The sequence below is a fragment of the Myxine glutinosa genome, chromosome 7, assembly GCF_964187855.1.
Source record: "Myxine glutinosa chromosome 7, kmMyxGlut1.1, whole genome shotgun sequence".
Classification (NCBI taxonomy): Eukaryota; Metazoa; Chordata; class Myxini; order Myxiniformes; family Myxinidae; genus Myxine; species Myxine glutinosa.
In genome coordinates this window covers 165,788,169-165,812,011 of record NC_136267.1, presented here as the reverse complement: position 1 = coordinate 165,812,011, position 23,843 = coordinate 165,788,169, and the positions used below count along the sequence as shown (strand labels likewise).

The following is a 23,843-nucleotide window of genomic DNA, read 5'->3' as shown; positions in this document are numbered from 1 at the left end:
GGGAGAGGAAGAGGGAGAGGGAGGGAGAGAGAGAGAGAGAGAGAGAGAGAGAGAGAGAGAGAGAGAGAGAGAGAGAGAGAAGTGATTCTTCACAATTGAGAGATTAGGGCCAAAATCGATATATAGCACGATATTTCCAAAAATTGTGGATGGGTTATGATAAAACTAGGTGGATGAGCTGGGTAGGTGACACCAGCAAGCGAATTAGATTGTCGTTAAGTTCCGGATGCAGATCCGGCCTATCAGTGGGCTACAATGCGTAAACTGTTCAATCTGACGGAGGTATATGCTCTACTGAGTGCCGTTTTAGTTATGACCTGTGTCCCATCCTGCATATACTTTTAGTTAATGGGGATATTTATATCATTACTTCATACTAGCTTGGATCCATGGAAATGTCACATAATATAAAATGTCACATAATATAAAATGTCACATAATATAAAAGGTAACTGACATTTTCCTCAACCCCCTCTCCCAACTCTCGATCCTCCCCTCCCCCTTTCTTCTTAAAGTCCTCCACTTCCCCCCACAAACCGCCAAGTCCACAACCCCCCTCCCAAACCCAAGTTCTCAACCCCCAGGTCCTCAATCCCCAGGTCCTCAACCCTCTCCCAAAGCCTCAACCCCTTCTCCCAACTCTGTCCCCTCTCTGCCCCCACCCAACCTTAACTCCCTGTCCTCCCCTCCTCCTTTCTTCTTCAAGTTCTCAACACCCCCTCTCCCTCAAACCCCAAGTCCGCAACACCCCGACAAACCAGTCTTCAAAACTACCCCCTCCGAGCACCTCAACCTCCCTCCAACTCCGTGTTCCCCTCCCTCTATCTTCCCATTGTTGACACCATTCCCATTCGTTTAGAACAATAGAAAAAGTAAGCTAGGTAGTTCAAATAATACCTTACCCCGCACAGTCTTGAGAAAAAAAGGAAATGGGCAGGGTCGGCAACCAGCAAATCTGATTGGTTGAGATGATGTAAAATGCCATAATATTTTGTCCAAGTACTGGTTTTTCAAAGTTCCAATGAGGGGATCTGTGTTCTACAGTGTTAAGTTGTACAATACAATTGAAATAAAATAAAGGTTTTAAAGGATCATCGAAATATAAAGAAAATAAAGATTGAAGAAAAGAAGTTTTTTTGGAAGTTTACCACCGTTGATGTAGCTGCTTTTACAGCACCTTACTTAACATGTAACATTAGTTATTCATGCCTGTTGCACGTGTCCTTTATGTCATTCTTAAAAACAGTAAATTTCCAGCTTGGAGTGATTTTCAATTCTGTTTGAATGCAGGACAGGAAGACGGAATATATATATATTTTATCTTACTCCTCTCTGCACATGTGCGACCAGGACAATGCAGAGCCAACGTACTGCGAAACTGCAGGTTATTTTCCCCAATTCATGATCCGATTCGTGTTCAAAATATAACATTCAATTGAGATCAAGTTTTTCTTCAATCATAAACTGACATTTGTAAACAGACAAACAAACAAACTGAACCAGTTGCATAACGCCGCTTTTCGTTTCCATTACCTTTCAATTTGATTCCACATAATATAAATCGCCCCCTCTCCAGTGTGTGTGACACACTCCCCCTCTCCAGTGTGTGCGACACACTCCCCCTCTCCAGTGTGTGCGACACACTCCCCCTCTCCAGTGTGTGCGACACACTCCCCCTCTCCAGTGTGTGCGACACACTCCCCCTCTCCAGTGTGTGCGACACACTCCCCCTCTCCAGTGTGTGCGACACACTCCCCCTCTCCAGTGCGTGCGACACACTCCCCTGCGTGCGACACACTCCCCTGCGTGCGACACACTCCCCTGCGTGCGACACACTCCCCTGCGTGCGACACACTCCCCTGCGTGCGACACACTCCCCTGCGTGCGACACACTCCCCTGCGTGCGACACACTCCCCTGCGTGCGACACACTCCCCTGCGTGCGACACACTCCCCTGCGTGCGACACACTCCCCTGCGTGCGACACACTCCCCTGCGTGCGACACACACCCCTGCGTGCGACACACTCCCCTGCGTGCGACACACTCCCCTGCGTGCGACACACTCCCCTGCGTGCGACACACTCCCCTGCGTGCGACACACTCCCCTGCGTGCGACACACTCCCCTGCGTGCGACACACTCCCCTGCGTGCGACACACTCCCCTGCGTGCGACACACTCCCCTGCGTGCGACACACTCCCCTGCGTGCGACACACTCCCCTGCGTGCGACACACTCCCCTGTGTCCCGGAAACCGCTGAATGGAAAAATTTAAACTTGGCACATTGTCAAGTACTCCTAATGGGGAACAAAAGCATGATAATGATGACATCATTGGTGAAATGGTATACCAGCCATCGGTGAATGCCTTATCCTAAATATCTGAAATTGCATGCACATGATATCTGACCCATTTGTATTGAGATATTAAATTTTTGACATCATAGCTCACATGGTATACCATTTGTATTGAAATATTAAATTTATAACATCATACATCACATGGTTTGGTAGCCATATAGGACTGAAAAAAAATAAAATTATTATATCTCTGAAACTGCTTAACCTATTGATGCATAATTTTACAAATGTCATCTAACCATTGTGGCATATAGTTTCCAAATGATGACATCATAGGTCATGTGGTTTGGCAGCCGTCTTGGATAGAAAAACGAAACTTATCCGATCAACACAAAACTTCAGAAACGTGATCCCCTATCCATACTTATGCAGAGTGGACATTTTTGATGACATATGTCATGTGGTTTGGCAGCCATATTAGCTTGAAAGCCAATATTTTTAAAAAAAACCTTCTCCGAAAACGCTTCACCGATCGATGTGAAACCTGTCCTGTGGTAAAAATGTGATATTTCAAAAGAGCTGAAGGGATTTAAACCAAACATGTTTCTTTTTAGAACAGTGAACGACGACACCTACACATCGTCATGGGCAGGGACTACGCAGAGACATATTGGTGACAGTCGCATTGCTCTCGTTTTGTTTTTTTAAACTCATATAATGTACTGTCAAAAAGAAGTTTTTAAATGCAAGCAGCTTTTTAAAGCATTGATATTAAGAGGATCAGTCTGAGTCTAAATCTCACACTCTTACGATGTCTCTCCGAAAAGACCGACTGGAAAACCCTCCCATCCACTTTCTGAATAATCCTCTCCAAGAAGTTCTGTCACTCAAGCTTTTGGGTCTCACTATTTGCCATGATCTTTCCTGGGAAAACCACATTTCAAATCTGGCCTCCAAAGCCAGTCGCCGACTGGGCATCCTCCGTCGTGTGAAGTCCTTCCTTGGCACACCTGACCTCCTCACCACATACAAGGCTTTCATCCGCAGCTCTATGGAATACTGCTCTCCCCTCTGGTCTGGTGCTCCTGCCTCACACCTAGCCCGTCTTCACGCTGTTGAAACCAAAGCGTTCAGAATCATTGGAATCTCCCGCGATGAAGCTAACTCCAAGGGCCTTTCACTCACTCACCACAGGCAGGTTGGTGGTCTTTCCGTCTTCTTCCGTCTCCTCTCTGGCCTTGCCCCCCCAGCCCTCTCTGGCCTCTGTCCCCCAAATATTCCTACAGGTCGCACAAGATCTGCCTGCAACCCTCTTATGGTTAAACTGCCAAAATCAAGACTTTCTGCTCACCTTCACTCCTTCATTCCTCTTTTCTCCCGCCTCTGGAACAAACTCCCTCACTCTCTTCAACACTACTCCACCCTCCAGGTCTTTAAAACAGCTGTTCACCACCATCTCTTATCCTCCCCCATCCAAAACCTTGATCTTTTCTACCCCCGCTAATTTCGGTCCCCTTGTGTTTTATACCTCTCCCCCCCCCCCCCTCCCCCTCCCACACCTCCTGCCCCCAAGCCCTCTCCCTCCCACACTTCTCCCTGCTCTCAAATGTTGTGGTTGTGTGCTTCCCCTTCTCTCCCCATCTTGTCTTCCGCTCCCTCTTTTTGTATATTTTGTTTGTCTGGTTTGTTTTGTTTGTTTGTTTGTTTGTGAAATAAATGTTAGCTCTTTCACGAGCCTCGATTCAGTATACCAAAAAAAAAAAAAGGGGAAAAAAAAAAAGAACATAGTTTCCAAAGTATTAGCCTAAACTACCATAATCACAAGTGATGTCAAATAAATAGCCAGATTTTTTAACAAGTTGTGCAAAATAGTTAGACATCAATTTGATTTCTCAATATGGTGCAAAAACATTTAGCAATTAGCAATCTCAGTCGATTCATTGGATTTTTAAAAGAGGTCATCCAGAATCATGACACAAACCGAACGCGTGATGTAAAGCACAATTTGTACTTACCATATGTCACAACTTGTACATCAGTACCTGCCGACAAGGCCCTGGCTGCTGCTCCTAAGGCAATTCCAAGCCTCAGCCATGGTCGATATTCTGGCGTAAATGCTTTGGTAAGTTTTGAACAATTCACCTGAAGCAAAATCCACGTCGCATAATTATGGAAAGGACATTACTGAAAATGTTAACATTAGAAAATATCAAGATTCAATGTGATTGTAAAATCTCAACATACGTATGATTACTCCTACTGGAAATAATGTCTCCCTGTTTATACAGTTGCAAAGTCACTCGGAGAACAAAATGAATGACAGACTGCTCATAGCATATAAAATGTGGTGTAGACCACTGGACTAAAGTTCAGCAACTTTTTTCTTGTTTGAAAACACCAGAAAATGTAGAGCAAATGGGAAGTCCCAGTTGTTACCCATTGATATGTTTTTAAGATGTTGTCAAATCCCTTGCCCCATCCATTTGCCAATTTTTCCTTCTTATCCTATCTTTGCATCCGGCCGTAAAACATTGCTTCAAAAAGGGGACCGCGGTGCCCGAAAAAGGCCAACCCCTGCTCCGCGGGGAAAAATGGCCTCTAAAGGTGGTTCTATCCACCCCTTACATTCTCTCCGACCCGCACATCCCTTGTTGTCCGTCTCCATTAATCTTCTCCCTCTGCCCTGCTGTTGGTATTTCCCCCTCTTTCTGCTGTTCCTTTTGTTATGTTGTGTCTTGATTCCTTCTGTGTTCTCGCTCTTCCAAGAGCCAAGGCTATTTATACAAAGAAAATAAAATAAAAAATAAAGTGAGAGGCAGAGAACCATCTCAAGGAGTTGCTTTTTCTTCATTTATACCTTTCTCACCTCTCCTTACATTAAAAACTTTTTGAAATTCTTGAACAGAAAAATTAAAATCATGATATTGGATTGCTTATTTAGTAATTCCAAAAGAAAGAAAGAAACTGAAGCGTGTCACTCTTTTGGATCGATGTGAATTTGAAACTGATAAAATACAGTCATCATTAATGGCCAGTACATGAACAACAAGTTTCCACACCTCCTGGCAGATGTTCCACACATCCTCCTTGCAAAATAAAATTTGAACTTCTCTTCTTACTCATATTATGCATCCCATCAGACTCATGCAGGTTGCAAAAACAAATTGTCCTTTGTTACCAAAACACATCAAATACTTACCAAGTTTATCCTTTGACAATCTGCATGTAGATCTGTCCTGCACTGGACACTGGACAGTGTGTACTTTTTTTCACAAGCTGAAATGTAAACTTTAGTCCCACCGGTAAAATCCTTTATGTGCCGCTAATAAATGTCTAACGTAGCTCTGAGTTCTTCATATGGGATATGTTAATGTGCTATGTGGAAAAAAAAAATCATGTTTACAGACATTTAGCTTCACCTCATATAATTATGTGGATGCTCGCATTAGTTTAACAGTTACCTGTGATCCAGAATTTGTCAACACCAAAATTAATCTGTTGTTTTTTTATGGTAGCTTTGAAAGCATCGATTACTACAGGTGCATGGACATCCTTTTCATGGGCATTGGGGTTGAAGTTTGAGGTGGTTGGTTGACCACTTCCTCTTTATGACAAGTTATTCTTATTAGTCCCCTACCGGTTTCACCAAAGGGGACTAATGTATAGGTTTTCTCTCTGTCTGTTTGTTTGTCTGTGCGTCCCACCTGTGCTTTTCCAGACTTTTTCCTCATACCCTTTGACATCTTCACTGAAACTTGGTACGTGGCTTTATTATGATAAGTTACAGAAGAAGCTTGATTTTCGGAGCGTTTCACCAATTTTTCATGGGATTATGCCCCTTTTGGACTTTGTCACATTTATATATGGGACGGTTTTCCAGACTTTTTCCCTTACCCTTTAACATATTGAACTGAAACTTGGTACACGGCTTTATTATGATAATGTACAGAAACTGCAACTTATTCTGTAGTTTTGCATACCTAAAACAATTTGTCCTTCTGTATATGGCTCACAATTGCTGAACACTTGGAACAAGAACATTCACTGGGACCAGTAGGGGATGTGTATTGCGAAGCAATTCTCCCTCTTGTTCAATATTATTACCTCCGCCACCAAAGGTGGATGGAGGTTGTTTTCACTCCTGTTTGTCCGTTTGTTTGTGAACAAAATATCTCAAAAGGTTGTGGACGGATTCGGACAAAATTTGGCAGAGATGTAGCGAATGTGACAAGGACGAAATGATTCGATTTTGGCGAAGATCTGGATCCGGCTACTAGAATTTTAAAAGTGATTCTCCACCATTGTGAGATAGGGCCAAAAACTATACATAGCAGGATATCTGAAAAAGTTGTGGATGGATTTGGACGAAATTTGGTGGACAGGTTGTGTGTCTGAGAAGGAAGATTAGATTCGATTTTGGTGAAGATCTGCATATGGATTGGTATATGAGAATTATTTAATTTTCTCAGTGATTCTTCACCATTGGGAGATAGGGCTAAATACGATACCATGCATGATATCTCAAAAAGTTATGGATGGATTTCGACGAAACTTGTTGGACAGGTTGTTTGTGGAACAAGGAAGACTCGATTCAATTTTGGTGAAGATCCGGATCCGGATCCAGCTAGTAGAATTTTTAAAGTGATTCTTCACCATTGAGCGATATGGCCAACCAGGCGGAGGTATGCTCTCTACTGAGTGCCGTTCTAGTTTATAGTGTAGGCTGCTATGTCTTAAAAATGGCTGTCGTGTTTTTTTTTTGTTAAAAGCAAAATTCCACTTGAGTCCTTGTCTTTGGGGTGTCACATGTTCGAAAAAATAGGTTGTTAATTTTTTAAAACGGATTAAGGGTGTCAAATCCAAGATGGCCGCCAAAATATATAAATTCCATTAAAACTGGTATTCTGAACACAGTATGAGGTCCAAATTAATGATAATACCCATAATTTCAATACCAAGGAGTTCAAAAACAATTAATTTCAATATGGCAGTCAAATTCAAATTCAATTTCAATATGGCAGAAGGAAGCGGCATTGACCAGGCTTGGGTCGAAACTGGACTATATTCTCCAACAACCGTAACGCAAATCCTAAATGGAAAACATCTCTACAGGTCCCTAGAAGCACATACTGTAACATTGCTTGCTCTATACCATCTCTACTTTGACAGGTTCCTAACAAAAGCACCAGAAGAGAAAGTGTTCCTAAGTGAAGCATCCATTGATTTGGAAAAAGCATATCAGAAAGATATCAGCATGAACACAGGCAACCGTCAAAACCTCAGAGATGCCGTCAGAGAAACCATGACCATGTTCGAATCTAGAGATATCCTCACAAAGTTGGGACAGTTTGAAAGCAATCCAGCACCAATTCAACACTACATCCATAACTACTTGAGGCAGTTTGAAACTATCCTTCAGTATATTAGAGCTACCAGACAACGGGACCTGCTGCTGCATATGGAAAGCACTGAAGCTCTTATCAAGTACTTCTTTGCTCACGACCACCTGAACTACGCACGTTTGCTCCCTTTGTACCTGTCAACAATGCAGCAAACAGAACAAGTTTTTCCAGATGTCTGGGCAGAACTCCTGAAAGGAAATTTCTGTGTGACGAAGGGGATTGCTGCATTCACTTCAATAGGTCCAGATCACGGAATTGAGCAGGAGAACCGCAAACTCAAGGTCATTGGAGGCATTACTGGAATAACCCAAATTGAGAGAGCTCTAGACCGTTTCTTCCTGATTGCACCTGACTTGTCTAATCTAGTAGAGGAGTTTCAAAGAGAATATGTTATGGAAGGTGCTGATACCAGAGACCAACACCACGAGATCACAGGGGGAAAGTCCACCCGAGTAATGAGAAATTCCGCTAGATTGACAGAGGTATTTGTTGTTCATGGAGACCCATTCGTAACCGATGAGAGTGACCTGTGTAACCTTCTTACCAAGAAAGTAATTGATGAAAAGGTAACAAAGGACATAGTAGACCGCGATGCCATCGGACAACAGTTGTTCCAGACATTTGTCAAAGAACGCCTTGCAGAAGGAAAACTTTCAGTGTGGGATCCAATGAAGAGAAAGAACATAGGCACTTTCAAAAGTGCCAACACAATGAAGAAAGTGAAAGCAGGGGACAAACTCATTAAAGTCAAAGAAGAACGAGGACTCCTACAGAGGTTTATAGTAGCATCAAGAAGCCGTCCAGACCTTGATCTAAAGGACTGTATTGGGAAGTATGAATTTGGAATTGTTCCACGTGCCCTTTTCGCTTCGGATGGGTCACTTCTCCTAGCATATGACAAGGCTAAGGTCCTTCATCATCTTGAAGCGCTAGTTACCAAGGAGCAACCTAGCCCAACAGAAGCCACAAGCGATCCAGCTAATGCCATACTGAGTGTTTCTGGCGACCAAGTATTGAGTGAAAACTCCCAAACTGAAGTACCACCCCAAGCCGAGGCGCCTGAAGTACAAGAAGCGCAGCCTGAGCAAGAAGCTTCAACTGACATGTCCGACATGTCTGAGAAATTTAAAGTTGTAGTCATAGATGGCATGGCCCTCGTTAACTCCATCTCCAAGACAGACAAAATGAAAACATGCAGTGATTTTGCCATGTCATTTCTTGAAAAGCTTATCAGGATTGCAGCTAACTACGACGAAGTAAGACTGGTATTTGACAGATACGTCGAAAGTTCTCTGAAAGAGCAAATGGGGAAAAAGAGAACAAAGGGAAACTCGACCTACTATCACATCCAAGATAGTACACTGATCCAGAATATTTCCTTGAAGGACTTCCTTTCAAGTGTCAAAACCAAGGCAGAACTTGTAGAGTATTTAGCTGCAAAGACTCTGGATCACAGCAACAGCTCTGCCATCAAATTGAAGAAGTTCATGGTAACCTTCGGCACTGAGACAAAAGGCAATGTAAGTGTGCCTGATGAATTGGTAAAACACGGTCATGAAGAAGCAGATACGTTACTCTTGCTCCATGCCCTAACAGTTAACGGCGATGTAGAACTTGTAATAGACTCTCCAGATACCGATGTCTTCTTGCTGATGATCCACATGCATCCACAGCTACCTGCTGAGACATATTTCCTTACCGGAAAAGGAAAACTGAATAGGAAAATTGCAGTCAAACCTATCTTTGAAAAGTTAGGAGTTAACCGCGCCTCAGCTATTCTCGGGTTTCATTCTTTCACAGGATCAGATATGTGTGGCAGGTTCGCCGGCAGGACAAAGGACTGGTGTATGAAGGTGTTCATGTCCTGCGATGATATGATACTGGATTCACTTGCTTCACATGGCAAATCTGCTGCTACACCCTCTCCAAACGCAATTGACCAACTGGAAAGGTTCGTTTGCTTGTTGTACAGATCCAAAACACACACCAAAGTAAATGCACTACGATGGTTCTTGTACTCAAATCGACAGGCCGAGGGAGAGAGTTTGCCTCCAACCTCTGGATCATTGACACCACACATTCTGCGAGCACATTATATTGCAATGATATGGATGCAGGCATGCGAAAGTCAACCGTCCCTTCCTTCTCCCACTGACTACGGATGGAAGTCAGAGGAAAATAGATTTCTTCCGGTGATGTGTTTGAACCCTCCAGCACCAGAGGCCGTGACTAAGCTGGTAAAATGTGGCTGCAAATCAGGATGCAAAGGAAACTCCTGTAGTTGCCGCAGCAATAAACTCCCATGCACAGAGGTCTGTAGCTGTTTGAACTACGGCTGTAGCAACAATGAACAATCAGCTCAGAACATTGTGGGAGATGAACACGAGGACTTGTAAGGGAAAACGGATGATTGTGAGACAGGAATATTTAAATATGGTCAAACAGGAAATTACATTACGCTATCATTGTTATAGCAATGTGGACCTTTGTGTAAAACAGTGGTAGCCATATTGGATTTTTTCACTATTTCTCACTATGGCTGGCATCCACCGATTTCAACGAATCAGTAACATGTTTCCCCAACGGCCTAGCATTACTTATGTGGGCATTACCACCAAAATGGACCTATTTCATCATTCACAATTTGTGTTATCAAGAACATTAAGTTTTTGTACTGTGGTTATTTAAGAAGTGGCGGCCATCTTGGATTTTGATTTTGATTTTGAACTCCTTGGTATTGAAATTATGGGTATTATCATTAATTTGGACCTCATACTGTGTTCAGAATACCAGTTTTAATGGAATTTATATATTTTGGCGGCCATCTTGGATTTGACACCCGTAATCCGTTTTAAAAAATTAACAACCTATTTTTTCGAATATGTGACACCCCAAAGACAAGGAATCAAGTGGAATTTTGTTTTTAACAAAAAAAAACCACGAAATGACATAACAGCCTACACTATTACTCTGCTTTATGGCGTTTAGTGCAGCGTCTTTTGCATTTTACAGTTACTGTAATAGTTACAAATGCATTGGAAGTCTATCAACCCCTTAACAACTTCAGCCATGATAATGCTTTCCTCATGTGTTAACAAGTGCTTGTTTAGGGAACAAACATATTAAAAGGACTTGGCATGAAAAACAATGCAATAGCCAACTTGAAGCAGATCATTCCAGTGAATGAGGGAAAGGTACTCCATGACTTACACTCTGGACAGATGGCCAAGAGATGAACCAATTAATGCCAGCAGACGAGTCCCAAGATTAATGTCCTTTTGAGGGGTGGCACACTTTTTGGTGAAGTACAAATGTGATCGTTTAAGCCCAGGTCACAAATCGAGTCCAGACTAAAACTCTCAAAGGTAATTGCACCATATCTGCCAAATCATGTCGGGCATTACTTGCCTGAGCCTCCGACGTTTCATACTGCCAGTTACACCATCTGCCAACTTTCATACAGTTACATTGCCACTCCCTGCTGTGTTCCTGGAAGCTTGGTATGTAACAGAATGTGATTGAATAAGTAAGGCACTTCAACAATGTCAGACAAAACAAACAGAATTGAACGCTCAGAATAAGCAACTTCGAAAACAAAACAAACAAACCCATTGTGACCATGATGAAACTGCTGACATGTGCGACCACCATTTTCATTGCTTGCTATCAGATACTGCCATTGGTCACACTGCATGACATTGAAGCATGACATAGAACAAACTCCATCAAAATAGGTTTAATAATCCAGTGTGTTATTGAATAAACAGAAATGAACACGCATTCGAAGAAAAAAATATTGACACGAATGAGCCGATGGATATGCCCCAACCCACATCAATGTTTGACCTCAATTAAAGGTCACATGAAAAATTAAAGGACACACGCGAAAGAGAGCAGACAGAAAAGAGAAGCAAGTAGGAGAGAGAAAACATGAGATGCTTCTAACTCGAGTTATGATATGCAAAATGATTTTCAAAGGGCACATGACCTTTGACCTTTTGAACCCAAAATCTGGTCAGTTCATCTTTGTATTACAGTTCATAGTTTTGGTTGGAATCCCTTCAGTTGTTCACAAGTTATCTCGATTTCACCATCTCTCTGTACAAAGCTGGTACCCACCTACCCAGAAAGAATCGTAGTAGTCATTGCTGAAAAAGGTGCTTCCACCAAGTGCTGACCTAAGGGGCTGAATACCTTTGTAACCAGTGAATTTTAATTTGTACATGATTTTTGCAGGTATTCCTGATATGTAACCTTGATCAACTATAACAGTTTCGTTTGATCTCTTCAGTTATGAATAAAAAAAAGTTCATTTTGAAAAAATGTTTCTACATAAATTCGTAATTCATCATACTAAAATATGCATTTTGGCATCTGTGTGTCTGTGTGTCTGTCTGTCTGTCTGTCTGCGATACATTCAGTCATGACTGATCCAATCTCAATCAAACTTGACTGGAGGACTAAGGGTCACATGATGGAGGTTGGAGCAACTTAATTTACCACCCTCCCCATGGGGTATTTCCCACCTTGTATTGGGTGAAATCCGAGTTAAGGTGTATATCTGTTAAGATAGATAAGTGTGACAGTTTTCCAAAGCCGCTGATAATATCAAAAGTAATAACAACAATAATGATTAACTGCATAATATTAATGTTAACACAAAACAATATCATATTAATAGTAATTAATATTATATTAATAGTACAAAACAACCCCCCCACACCCTCACGAAGGGCTTTTCCTCCGTAGGACAAATGCAGTGTTAACGTGTATAAATAGGTCATCATGGGGCCTACTGGAAGTAAACATATTATAAACCACAAACACGTATGATTTCCTTTTGAAACAGTCGCTAATAGTGTTTAACACCAAACTGAAAGGGAGGAAACCCGGGGTGTGTTAAGTTACCAAGCAGCTAGCTAGTGCTTGCCAATCCAGCCGTTCCTTAGCAACAGTTTTGAATGGAGTGCTTGCTCAAATGCTTAAGCCACTTGGTGCATGCTCCACGAAACAACAACGGGCATTTTAAGGCCATTTTCCCTGCAAGAGCGGGGGTTAGCCTTGCGGTCCCCATGACAATCTTCTCCATTTTGCCCTATTTTCTGCATCTCCCCTTGTTAACCCCCTTGCCCGCATTTCTTCTTTGACCATCTTTAGCCAAGTCTTTCTCCGTCTTCCCCGTCCTCTACTTCCTTCTACATTCATTTCCATCACTCTTCTCAACCAGTCACTTTCATCCTTCCTCAACACATGACCAAACCATCTCAAACTGTTTCTCTTCACAGCATCCATCACAGGCTCTATTCCCATCATCTTTCACAATTCATCATTTGTCTTCCTCTCTCTCAACGATACTCCACACATCCACCGATCCATTTGCATTTCCACCCTTTCCACCCTTCGTTGCTGCTCTACGTTCATTACCCATGTCTCGCTCCCATAAATCATAACACTTCTCACACATGCAGCATAAACCTTTCCCTTCAGCTTCAACGACACTCCCCTCCTCGTCAGCACGCCACTCAGTTCCCGAAACTTCTTCCATGCACATCTCACTCTAGCAACCATTGCTGAGTCTGATCCACCTTCTCCATTCAGCATGTCTAGGTTACAGCTTCAACTTCTCCAAGGTAACAAAATGTTTTCACACCTTCCAGCTTCACGCCGTCTCCAAGATCCAACTCAACATTTCCTCCATCTGCAGCTCCCTCTGTGCATACCTTACACTTGAATGAAGCTGCCACACTGGTTAATGACCCACTCAAACCACTACATTTTTGATGAACCCACTCAGCGCACATTGTACATTGAATGGAATTCACTCCGACACCCTTCCTGCACACAGCACACGGCCACTTCCCAGTTCTTTCTACCTCACCACATGCTTTACCACTTGCCATCACCTTCGTTTTTCCGATATTCACCTTCAGACCTTTTGTCTCCATACATTCCTTCCACTTGTTCATCTTCTCCTTCAGTCCATCCATACTTTCTGCAATCAACACCAGATCATCTGCATTCAACAACTCCCACGGTAAACCCTTATTTACGTTCCGAGCCAGCACCTCCATCACAGCTACAAATAGTAGTGGACTTAGTACCGACCCCTGATGCACTCCCACCTTCACCTCCAACTCACCACTGTTTCCGTCCTTCGTTCTTACAGCTGTGCGCGCTCTTTTGTACATTGCCATCACTACTCTGATCAACCATTCCTCCACTCCTAACTTCCTCAATGCCCATGTCACTTCACGTGGAACCCTATCGAATGCTTTCTCCAGATCAACAAACCCAAGAAACAACTTCTTCCTCTTCTCCCTGTACTTCTCCTGCAACTGCCTCACAATAAAAAGCGCGTCTGTCGTTTCTCTTCCTGGCATAAATCCAAACTGCATTTCGTCAATCTTCACTTTCTTCCTTATCCTCCTCTCCAACACCCTTTCCAATACCTTCATTCCATGCTCCAATAACTTTATCGCTCGATACGAGCCACAGTCCAGAGGTCACCTTTCCCCTTGTATAGAGGGACGAGGGTACTCAGTTCCCAACCCACTGGAATGCGGCCTTCCTTCACCGCCAGCTTACAGATCTCTGTCATTCTCTTCACACCCCAACTTCCTGCTGCCTTCAACATATCTCCCACAACTCCCGTCGGCCCTCCTGCTTTTCTACTCTTCATTGCTTTTATCACTTCCTCAACTTCCTTCTCAGTTATCTTCTCTGCTGGTCCTAAAACTGGGTTACTCTCTATGTTGCCATCCCATTGATTCTCTGCATTCAACAGTATTTCCATATATCTCTTCCATCTTCCTTTAATTCCATCTGGGTCCACAATGATTTGTCCCACTTGATCCTTCAAGCAACTCACCCCCATCACATCACACCTTGCACCATAGGTGCATGCTCTTCAAGAAACCTGGTAAATGAACACCCCACCAACAATCCACAACATCTTACACCTTTCTGACAATAATATCTTGCATTACAAGATTCAAAAGGTATGAGATTATAAAACATTCCTGAAGAAGAAACAGACAATGTGATTGTCTCACCGCTCCAACAAGGCCATCTCCACGAATGACTGAAACGATTTGCCGTGCGATGTCCTCGCCACAGCGTTGTTGGGCCTCAGATGTGCTTGCGCCCAGGTGGGGAGTGCAGATAACCGAATGATGTGACAGCAGTGAAACGTTTTTTGGTGGCTCCTGCAGAAAATGGGTATTGATGGTGCCAATACAAAATCTCATTAAAAATTCAATTCAGTCAACAAGATACAGGAGAAGAATATCAAACAAGGCAAATCTAACACCTACAAAGATTGATATAGTACGACGTCGTGTTTCAGAAATTTCCGTCCTGTGGGCAAATTTCTTGACGATTTGAACAGTTAAAAGCTTGGCATATCGGCATCTTGAATGGTAGAATAACTTGTGATGAAATGCAGACGTACACTTTCGTCATCTGTTACCTGTCATGCACCTGTCACATCACGCAAATCGACGGATGTAGCTCATTTGCATAACGAAGTGAAAATAGTACGACTTTAAAACATGATTATCTGGCTTATTATTCTCCCCCAAAAATGTTTTTGTGCCAATGAGTCAGGGATATCATCCTCGAAAACATATCTCTTCAAAAAATTCATGATTGTGTCCCTTTAAGTAGCTCTCGAGAGTTCAACCGCTGAGTTGGAGCTCTTGCATCCCATCGCCCACTTTGGACCAATACTTCATGGCAGATGGAACATGGCATAGATAACTCACAGCAACAGGTTCACATAAATATGTTGAAAAGTTAAAGATTATCTTACTGAATATTTTAAAAATCTGTCACCAACACAGCATTGCGAGATTTGCTAAAGGTGCCACATTTTAACATCAAGTACCAGGAGAATCATTGTAATTCAATTCAATTCATTAATATATAGCACTTTTCATTGTTTTTTGCCTGGGTTTGCCATGCCTGGGTTTTCAGATATTATTTTAAATAATATCTGAAAACGCTTTACAAAGAAGAGCAAGAATTATAAAAGAAGAAATGTAAAATGACACCAACAAGGGTAGAAATTAAGAGAAAGCAAAACTATATATATATACCCCGGCGGCCAGTGGAGGCCTTTGGAACATTCTGGTGGGACTCCGGGGGCTATAAGACCCGGCCCAGACCCCCGGACAAACTCTCTCTCTTGGGATTCAGGCTCTGGCAGGACGAACTCTCTCTCTTGGGATTCAGGCTCTGGCAGGACGAATTCTCTCTCTTGGGATTCAGGCTCTTGCAGGACGACCTCGCTGGATTAAAACTCTCTGCCCCCCGCTCTCTCTGAACGCACTCCCAGGACACTGAGGACCTTTGCCTGGACTCCCTGCACATGCGCTTTGCCTCGCTGGCTTCGGGACACGCTGCGTGGATTCCCGTTCATGCATGACTGAGGCCGACGTCCCTGCCGCGAACATCCTCGAGGGGAAACGCCCAACGAGCCGTCCAGGGCGAACTGCACAAAGCAGCCGCGCTTTGTGCGCGTCCTCTTCTTCCTCCCCTTCCCCGAACGAGCCAGAGGGCCCTTGTCTGGGAAACGTAAGTAAGGACTGTTAAGTTTCTCTTCTGTGTCCCTTTTCTCTCACCAGTGTACATTTGTGAATAAACCTGTGCTTGTTTCCAACTTGGCCGTTTTCGTCCCTTCACCATTGGCCTCGCATTGCACGAGTTAAAACCGCTTGATCGGGTTCATAGTAATAATGGCACGAGTTACGCGACACACAAACCGCTCAGGCGTATCAGACCAGCGTGACTCGTGTGAGGTCCAGCCCCCGTCCTCGCGGCGGCGTGTGTATCGAAGGTACTCGGGTTGTGACCGGAAACCCTTCCAGGCGCTCGCTGCGGGTTTGGCGGCTGGAATCGCTCTGCAATCCACCCCCCACGAGTGTAGAGTGGGTAACGGCCTCGTGGACTCGAAGCTCGAGGGGGAGCAGGGCTTAATCCCCCCTCAGTACGTCGACGGGCTCGAGATCCGCAACAATATATATATATATATATATATATGCCACTTCACTTTTTTCATATATATACAGTCACGTGAAAAAGTAAGTACACCCCATGTAAAGTTTTGACTTTTTCAACATATTTCAACATACAGCTATTTGATCTTCATTTCAACAATATTGATAGATAAAGGTGATATAATATAACAAATATCATGAAACATTTGCATTTTGTAGTCCATTGTATAATTTAAATAAACATAAATGCAAATTTCGCATGTGGAAAAAGTAAGTACACCACTACATTTATCACTACTTCAAATACCTAAAATTAGAATCAGGCGCACCAGCTCAGGTGCAAATGATTAGAACATCGTTAGAGAGGATCTTGGAGGAACCTGTCTTATTTAAACCTCAGACATTTAGTGTGGTTTGCTCTTTGTTGTTGAAGTGTGCGGCATCACCATGCCTAGATCAAAAGAGCTCTCTGAAGCCTTCAGAAAGAAGGTTATAGATGCCTACGAGTCTGGGAAGGGATTTAAAAAGATCTCCAAACAATTTGAAATCAATCATTCGACTGTTCGGAAGATCATCTACAAGTGGAGAAGATTCCAAACAACTGCCAACTTGTTCAGGCCAGGCCGCCCCAGCAAGTTCAGCCCGAGAGCAGACCGCAAGATGCTGAAAGAAGTCTCTAAGAACCCCAGAATGTCATCACGGGACCTCCAGGTAGCTCTTGCCACTGTTGATGTCAAAGTGCACGAGTCTACCATTAGAAAGAGGCTGCACAAATTTGATCTACATGGGAGGTGTGCCAGGAGGAAACCTTTGCTGTCCAGAAAGAACATCAGGGCAAGACTAAAGTTTGCCAATGAACTCCTCGGCAAAGACCAGCACTTCTGGAACAATGTGCTCTGGACAGATGAGTGAAAGGTAGAGCTATTTGGCCACAGTACCAGAAGACATGTTTGGCGAAAACCAAACACAGTATTTGACCACAAGAACCTGATACCAACTGTAAAGCATGGTGGTGGAAATATTATGGTTTGGGGCAGCTTGGCTGCATCAGGGCCTGGTCAGCTCACCATCATAGAATCTACTATGAATTCTTCATTGTACGAGATGGTGCTTGAGGATAATGTGAGGCCATCTGTCGGGAAGTTGAAGCTCAAACAAAGGTGGACCTTGCAACATGACAATGACCCTAAACATACCAGTAAATCCACCAAGGAATGGCTGAAAAGAAAGAAATGGAGGGTTCTGGAATGGCCAAGTCAAAGCCCGGATCTAAATCCCATCAAGATGCTGTGGGGGGATTTGAAACGAGCTGTGCATGCAAGAAACCCCTCAAACATCGCACAGCTGAAAGAATTCTGCATGGAGGAGTGGGCAAAAATTTCTCCCAGTCAATGTCAGAGACTGGTGGACAGTTATAAGAAACGCCTACTTGAGGTTGTTTCAGCCAAAGGGGACAATACCACCTATTAGAGCCAAGGGTGTACTTACTTTTTCCACAGAAGGAAATGGCATCTCTGTTAATTTTTTGTTGAATAAATTATTGCAAAGTCAATTTTTCATTTTTTTTGTTCAATTAGATCACCTTTATCTGTAGATACTGTTTAAATGAAGATCAAATATTGATATGTCCACATTTGTTAAAAAGATTTAAAAAAACATTTCATGGGGTGTACTTACTTTTTCACGTGACTGTATATACACAGTGCATTCAGAAAGTATTCAGACCCCTTCACTTTTTTCACATTTTGTTATGTTGCAGCCTTATGCTGAAATCGTTTAAATTCATTTTTTCCCTCATCAATCTGCACTCAATACCCCATAATGACAAAGAGAAAACAGGATTTTAGAAAGTTTTGCAAATTTATTAAAAAGAAAAAACTGAAATATCACATTTGCATAAGTATTCAGACCCTTTGCTATGACACTTTAAATTTAGCTCAAGTGCCTCCCATTTGACACATGAAAGCCCAACACATTTTTGCAAACTCCAAGCGGGCTTTCATGTGTCTTTCACCGAGGAGAGGCTTCCGTCTGGCCACTCTGCCATAAAGCCCATATCGGTGGAGTGTTGCAGTGATGGTTGTCCTTCTGGAAGTTTCTCCAATCTCGACACAGGATCTCTGGAGCTCAGCCAGAGTGACCATCGGGTTCTTGGTCCCATGTCTTACCAAGGCCCTTCTCCCCCGATTACTCAGTTTGGCCGGGCGGCCAGCTCTAGGAAGAGTCGTGGTTGTTCCAAACTTCTTCCATTTAAGAATTATGGAGGCCACTGTGCTCTTGGGAACCTTCAATGCAGAAAGAATTTTTTTTGTAGGCTTCCCCAGATCTGTGCCTCGACACAATCCTGTCTCTGAGCTCTGCAGGTAGTTCCTTCGACCTCATGGCTTGGTTTTTGCTCCGATATGCATCGTCAGCTGTGAGACCTTATATAGACAGGTGTGTGCCTTTCCACATCATGTCCAATCAATTGAATTTACCACAGGTGGACTCCAATTAAGGTGTAGAAACATTTCAAAGATGATCAAGAGAAATGGGAGGCACCTGAGCTAAATTTAAAGTGTCATAGCAAAGGGTATGAATACTTATGTCAATGTGATATTTAATTTTTTTCTTTTTAATACATTTGCAAAACTTTCTAAAATCCTGTTTTCTCTTTGTCATTATGGGGTATTGAGTGTAGATTGATGAGGGAAAAAATGAATTTAAACAATTTCAGCATAAGGCTGCAACATAACAAAATGTGAAAAAAGTGAAGGGTCTGAATACTTTCTGAATGCACTGTAGCTGTGTCGGCACTTTTCCCACATACGCATAGCAAACTACTTTAGTGCGAGTAGCCTTACAAGGAACTTCGATGCAGGAGGAGGCCATTCGGCTATTATTACCAACCTATGGCTGTTCTATCCATTTTTAATGCCGAGTGTCAAGCAAGTCCTCCCAGACTCAGAACGGACGCTCTAACCATTACATTACATTACTGAGACAGGTTTAGACCAGAAAATTACAGGTATATCAATGTTGCCAATTATTTAATTTAATCGTAAGCATATTTAGGCAATAAAGTTTTACTTTATGCATTTCACGCAAACTCATGAGCATTTTATGGCGTAAACATAATCGATGAGGATCAATTTTCAGCATTCTAAAAATTTTTTTTACTACCCTACGTGTGGCGTACGTGTCTGCATTTTCAAAATTCATTTTCTTGGCAACCGTTGGTCCCATTGACACGAAATTTTACCAAGGAGCGCCAGCACCTGCAGAAATTATTTTATTCATAATTATGATGTCATCGGTCATGTAGTATGAACGCCATCTTGGAAAAACTTTACACCTCCATATCTCTGAAACCGCTCAATGGGAAAAAATTGAATCAAGGCTCATTGTCAAGCACTCCCCATTGAGAATAAGATAAGTTAATGATGATGTCATCGGTGCCTTCGTTATGACGTCATAACTCAACAAGTACACTTCATCCGATGAGTATGAATTTTTTTTTTCTCTGCATTTGTTGGTCTGATTGACACGGAATTTTTTTCACCATAAGAGCGCTTCCTCCTGTAGAATATTTTAATATGACATCATGGGTCACATGGTACAGGCGCCATCGACATCTCCGAAACCTCTCCATGGACAAAGATTGAAATGTGGCTCATTGTAAAGAACTCTCCATGGGGAATAAGTGTTAACAATATCATTGGTGCCTTGATTACGACGTCATAATTCGCCAGGGACAACGCTTAGTCTGATCAGTTTGAAATTTCTTGAGCGTGATCTACGTAACAATTATAGAAAAAAATCCTTCAAAAAAAAAAAAGAGTTGGCTCGCACCAAGTTGACTGCACGAACTGAGTATTCTTTGAACACCATATAGTTTTTGGGAGCGATCGAGACGGTGGCCTGGCTAATACACTGCCTAAAATAAAGGGATGCGTCAGAAGAACGTGCTTGCACGCTTGGAACAGGAATGTCCGTAGGATGGCTGTTGCCTATACACCACCCAAATAAAAGGGCGTCTTGCAGTTGTCGTGCGAATCCCTAAAGGTTAACACCAGGGACAGAACGGCTTTAACTGAGGCGACGACCAAATACGGATTTGCTATCAACCGTGGGAAGAAGAAATGAAGAGGAAGAAGCGGAGGCGCTTATCTGGAGAGGGAACGAACTCAAACGGGAATCCGGGGTAAAATGTACAAAAGGAAACACGTTTATTTCGGAACCCGAGAACAAGGAGCACGACGGTAAATAAATAATGATCCCAAATTGGGATCCCACACACTGACTTCCAAATACGAGGCAGGGGAAAATGAATTAACAAAAGAACACGTTCGTCGTGGGTTTGTGTAATGTGGTGCGAGCTTATCTGTCCGTCGTCCAACACGGCCCCAAGCTCTGGCGTGAGGGAACCCTCCGTCCGCCTCGCTCGCACGCTTCGCCAGGCCCCACGCGGCCCGCACCGCTCCAAGTCGATCATTCTTTTGTTCTTTCTTTATCTCATTCGTTTGCTCACATGGGGTTTTCGTTTCTTTAATCTGGGCATCCAGTCTTTCACTACCTCCCCTTATTATCCCCCTCATTCCCCAAATTTCGTCCTTCAATTCATTTTTCATTCCCCTCATTTCATTACTCATTCCCTCCATTTTATTGTTCAATTCTTTACTCTGGGCATTCATTTGATTTCTCAATCGCTCCAGAAATTGCATTAAGGCCTGGTTGTCTATGGGGGCCGTCCCTACAGCGGGGGAAGTTCCATCACTAGGTTCAACCCCCCCATCTACATCCGAATCACCTCTGATGCTACCCTCATCTTCCATCCTTTCTTCCATATTGCTTACCTCTTCCATCCGTAAAGAAGAGGTCACTTTCCCGTGCGGCTTTTACCAGGAATAAAATTTTAATTTTAACTGACGCGCTGTGCGCGACACGCGCACCGATCGACGATGCAAATTTATCGCCTCCGACTACGAAAATTTTGTTTCCAAATTCTCCACGCTCTTGACACCAAACTTGACCCGGTGTGTACCCAGGTTTACCCAGTGTGTACCCCGGTTTCGAATAGGTACACTGTATCCCTGCGTGTCGTAAGAGGTGACTAAAAGGGTTGGCGCCAGGAAGGGCATCCGGCCATAAAAACATTGCCTCAAAAAGAGAACCATGACAATTACCACTACATATGGGCAGGGTACAGCCCAAAGTACCCAGTGGGAGACCCTAGCCCCTCTCGTCAAAACTCAAGGTGGGGAACCCGATCGAAGCAAGGGTGGAAATCACTCCATTTATGACGACGAAACGTCGACATGGAGATCGGTTTCTGAGGTTTGGGACATGGAATGTATAGTGGGGCGGCTTAGCCCAAATATTCAAAAGAATTGTGCATTTTGTGAAACAAGCACCAAATTTGGCACAAATGTACATTAATATGTTGCGAACATTTTCAGATATTGGGCCACTTGAAATTCCGTAATTTTTTTTTTCAAATTTTTTCAAATTTCGTCATTTCAAATTTTTCGGGTGACACCGTCACAATTTCGGTCTTCGAGGCCGGCCGATAGGCAAAGTGTGACCGGAAGGGACGAGGTTCTCCTGACCACGTGGCCCTCGATCTGGGAAGCGAGAGGCGTTCCATTAGTGGACGCGCCCCTCACGCCCGACTTTTGGGCGGCCCCGGCAGGCCGTTTGTTTTGACGTTCCGTGACAGGCCCCGCACCCCCACCTCCGGGCCGACCGGAAGCTTGTGCTGAGTACATCATACCTGAACAACTCAGTGAGGCAGAACACAGCAGTGCACACCAGGGTGACCCCTTCAGTGCATAAACCAATTAACCTGTCCACTGCAGGGCATATAGAAATGAAGTTATTTTCTGCATATAATAATAATATAAGTTCAGTTCTATATAACAATTTCTGTTATCACCACTACCACTACAACTACCACTACTACAAGCTTTGTCTGGAATTTTGTGGACTAACAGACAAACAGACATACAGACAAGCTGGGATCAAAACATTACCTCCTTCCACCATTGAGTGTAGAGGTAAACATCATGGAAATTATATCAAATACTAAACCCTAGATTTAATTCATGCTTACCCGTGTATTTGCTTCACTGGTTCACAAGGTCTTTTGCATACATGTAATTCAGACTCTCGTCTTCATTGCTGACCACACAATGTTCGCAACATATTAATGTACATTTGTGCCAAATTTGGTGCTTGTATCACAAAATGCACAATTCTTTTGAATATTTGGGCTAAGCCGCCCCACTATATCGGCCGGCCTCGAAGACCGAAATTGTGACGGTGTCACCCGAAAAATTTGAAATTACGAAATTTGAAAAAATTTGAAAAAAAAAATTACGGAATTTCAAGTGGCCCAATATCTGAAAATGTTCGCAACATATTAATGTACATTTGTGCCAAATTTGGTGCTTGTATCACAAAATGCACAACAGGTTTGCTATGCTGCTACACTAGTAGGGACAATGACAGGGAGATCAGGAGAAGTGGTGGAAGCACTGGTCATAAGAAGAGTGGACATATGTGGTGTGCAGGAGACGAGATGGAAGGGAAGTGGTGTGAGAATGGTGAAGGGTAGGCAGGGACAGAAATACAAGTTTGTGTGGCAAGGGTGCCCAGAAGGCGTGAATGGTGTTGGTGTCCTGTTTTCTGAGGAGTTTGTAGACAGTGTGGTGAGTGTGACTAGAGTGAGCGAAAGGTTGATGATGGTGAAAATGATGATTGGAAAGCTCTTGGTGAACATCATCTTGGGATATGCTCTGCAGGTTGGTCGGAGCGATGAAGAGAATGACAAGTTCTGGTGTGCAATAGAGAAGCTGATGGAAAACGTGAAAGATGAGGAAGTTTTTGTGGTAGGAGGAGACCTAAATGGACATGTGGGAAGGAGTATGGACGGTTTTGAGGGAGTTCATGGGGGTTATGGGGATATGGTGTGAGAAATGGAGAAGATGAAAGGACTTTGGAGTTTGCTGATGGAGCTGATTTGTTGATTTGTAATACTCAGTTCCAGAAAGAGGATAATAAGCTTGATACATGTACGTCAGGTGGGTTGACGACAACCGTTGACTACCTGCTGGTGCGTAGGCGAGATAGGGGGCACCTCCGGGACACAAAGGTGATCCAGGGGG

General features: G+C 43.2%; 1 protein-coding gene across 1 annotated transcript in view; it reads right to left on the bottom strand.

The window, feature by feature from the left end:
• Nucleotides 1-2,942: 2,942 nt before the first annotated feature.
• The window catches only part of LOC137431813 (D-3-phosphoglycerate dehydrogenase), a 73,556-nt gene continuing 52,655 nt past the window's right edge, over nucleotides 2,943-23,843 (bottom strand). Inside the window, exons 8-10 of the mRNA XM_068123540.2 lie at nucleotides 14,755-14,907; nucleotides 4,316-4,442; nucleotides 2,943-3,022 (exon numbers count right to left, since the gene is read on the bottom strand). Of these exons, the coding sequence (XP_067979641.2) occupies nucleotides 2,943-3,022; nucleotides 4,316-4,442; nucleotides 14,755-14,907 (360 nt within the window). The remainder of the gene's footprint in view (nucleotides 3,023-4,315; nucleotides 4,443-14,754; nucleotides 14,908-23,843) is intronic.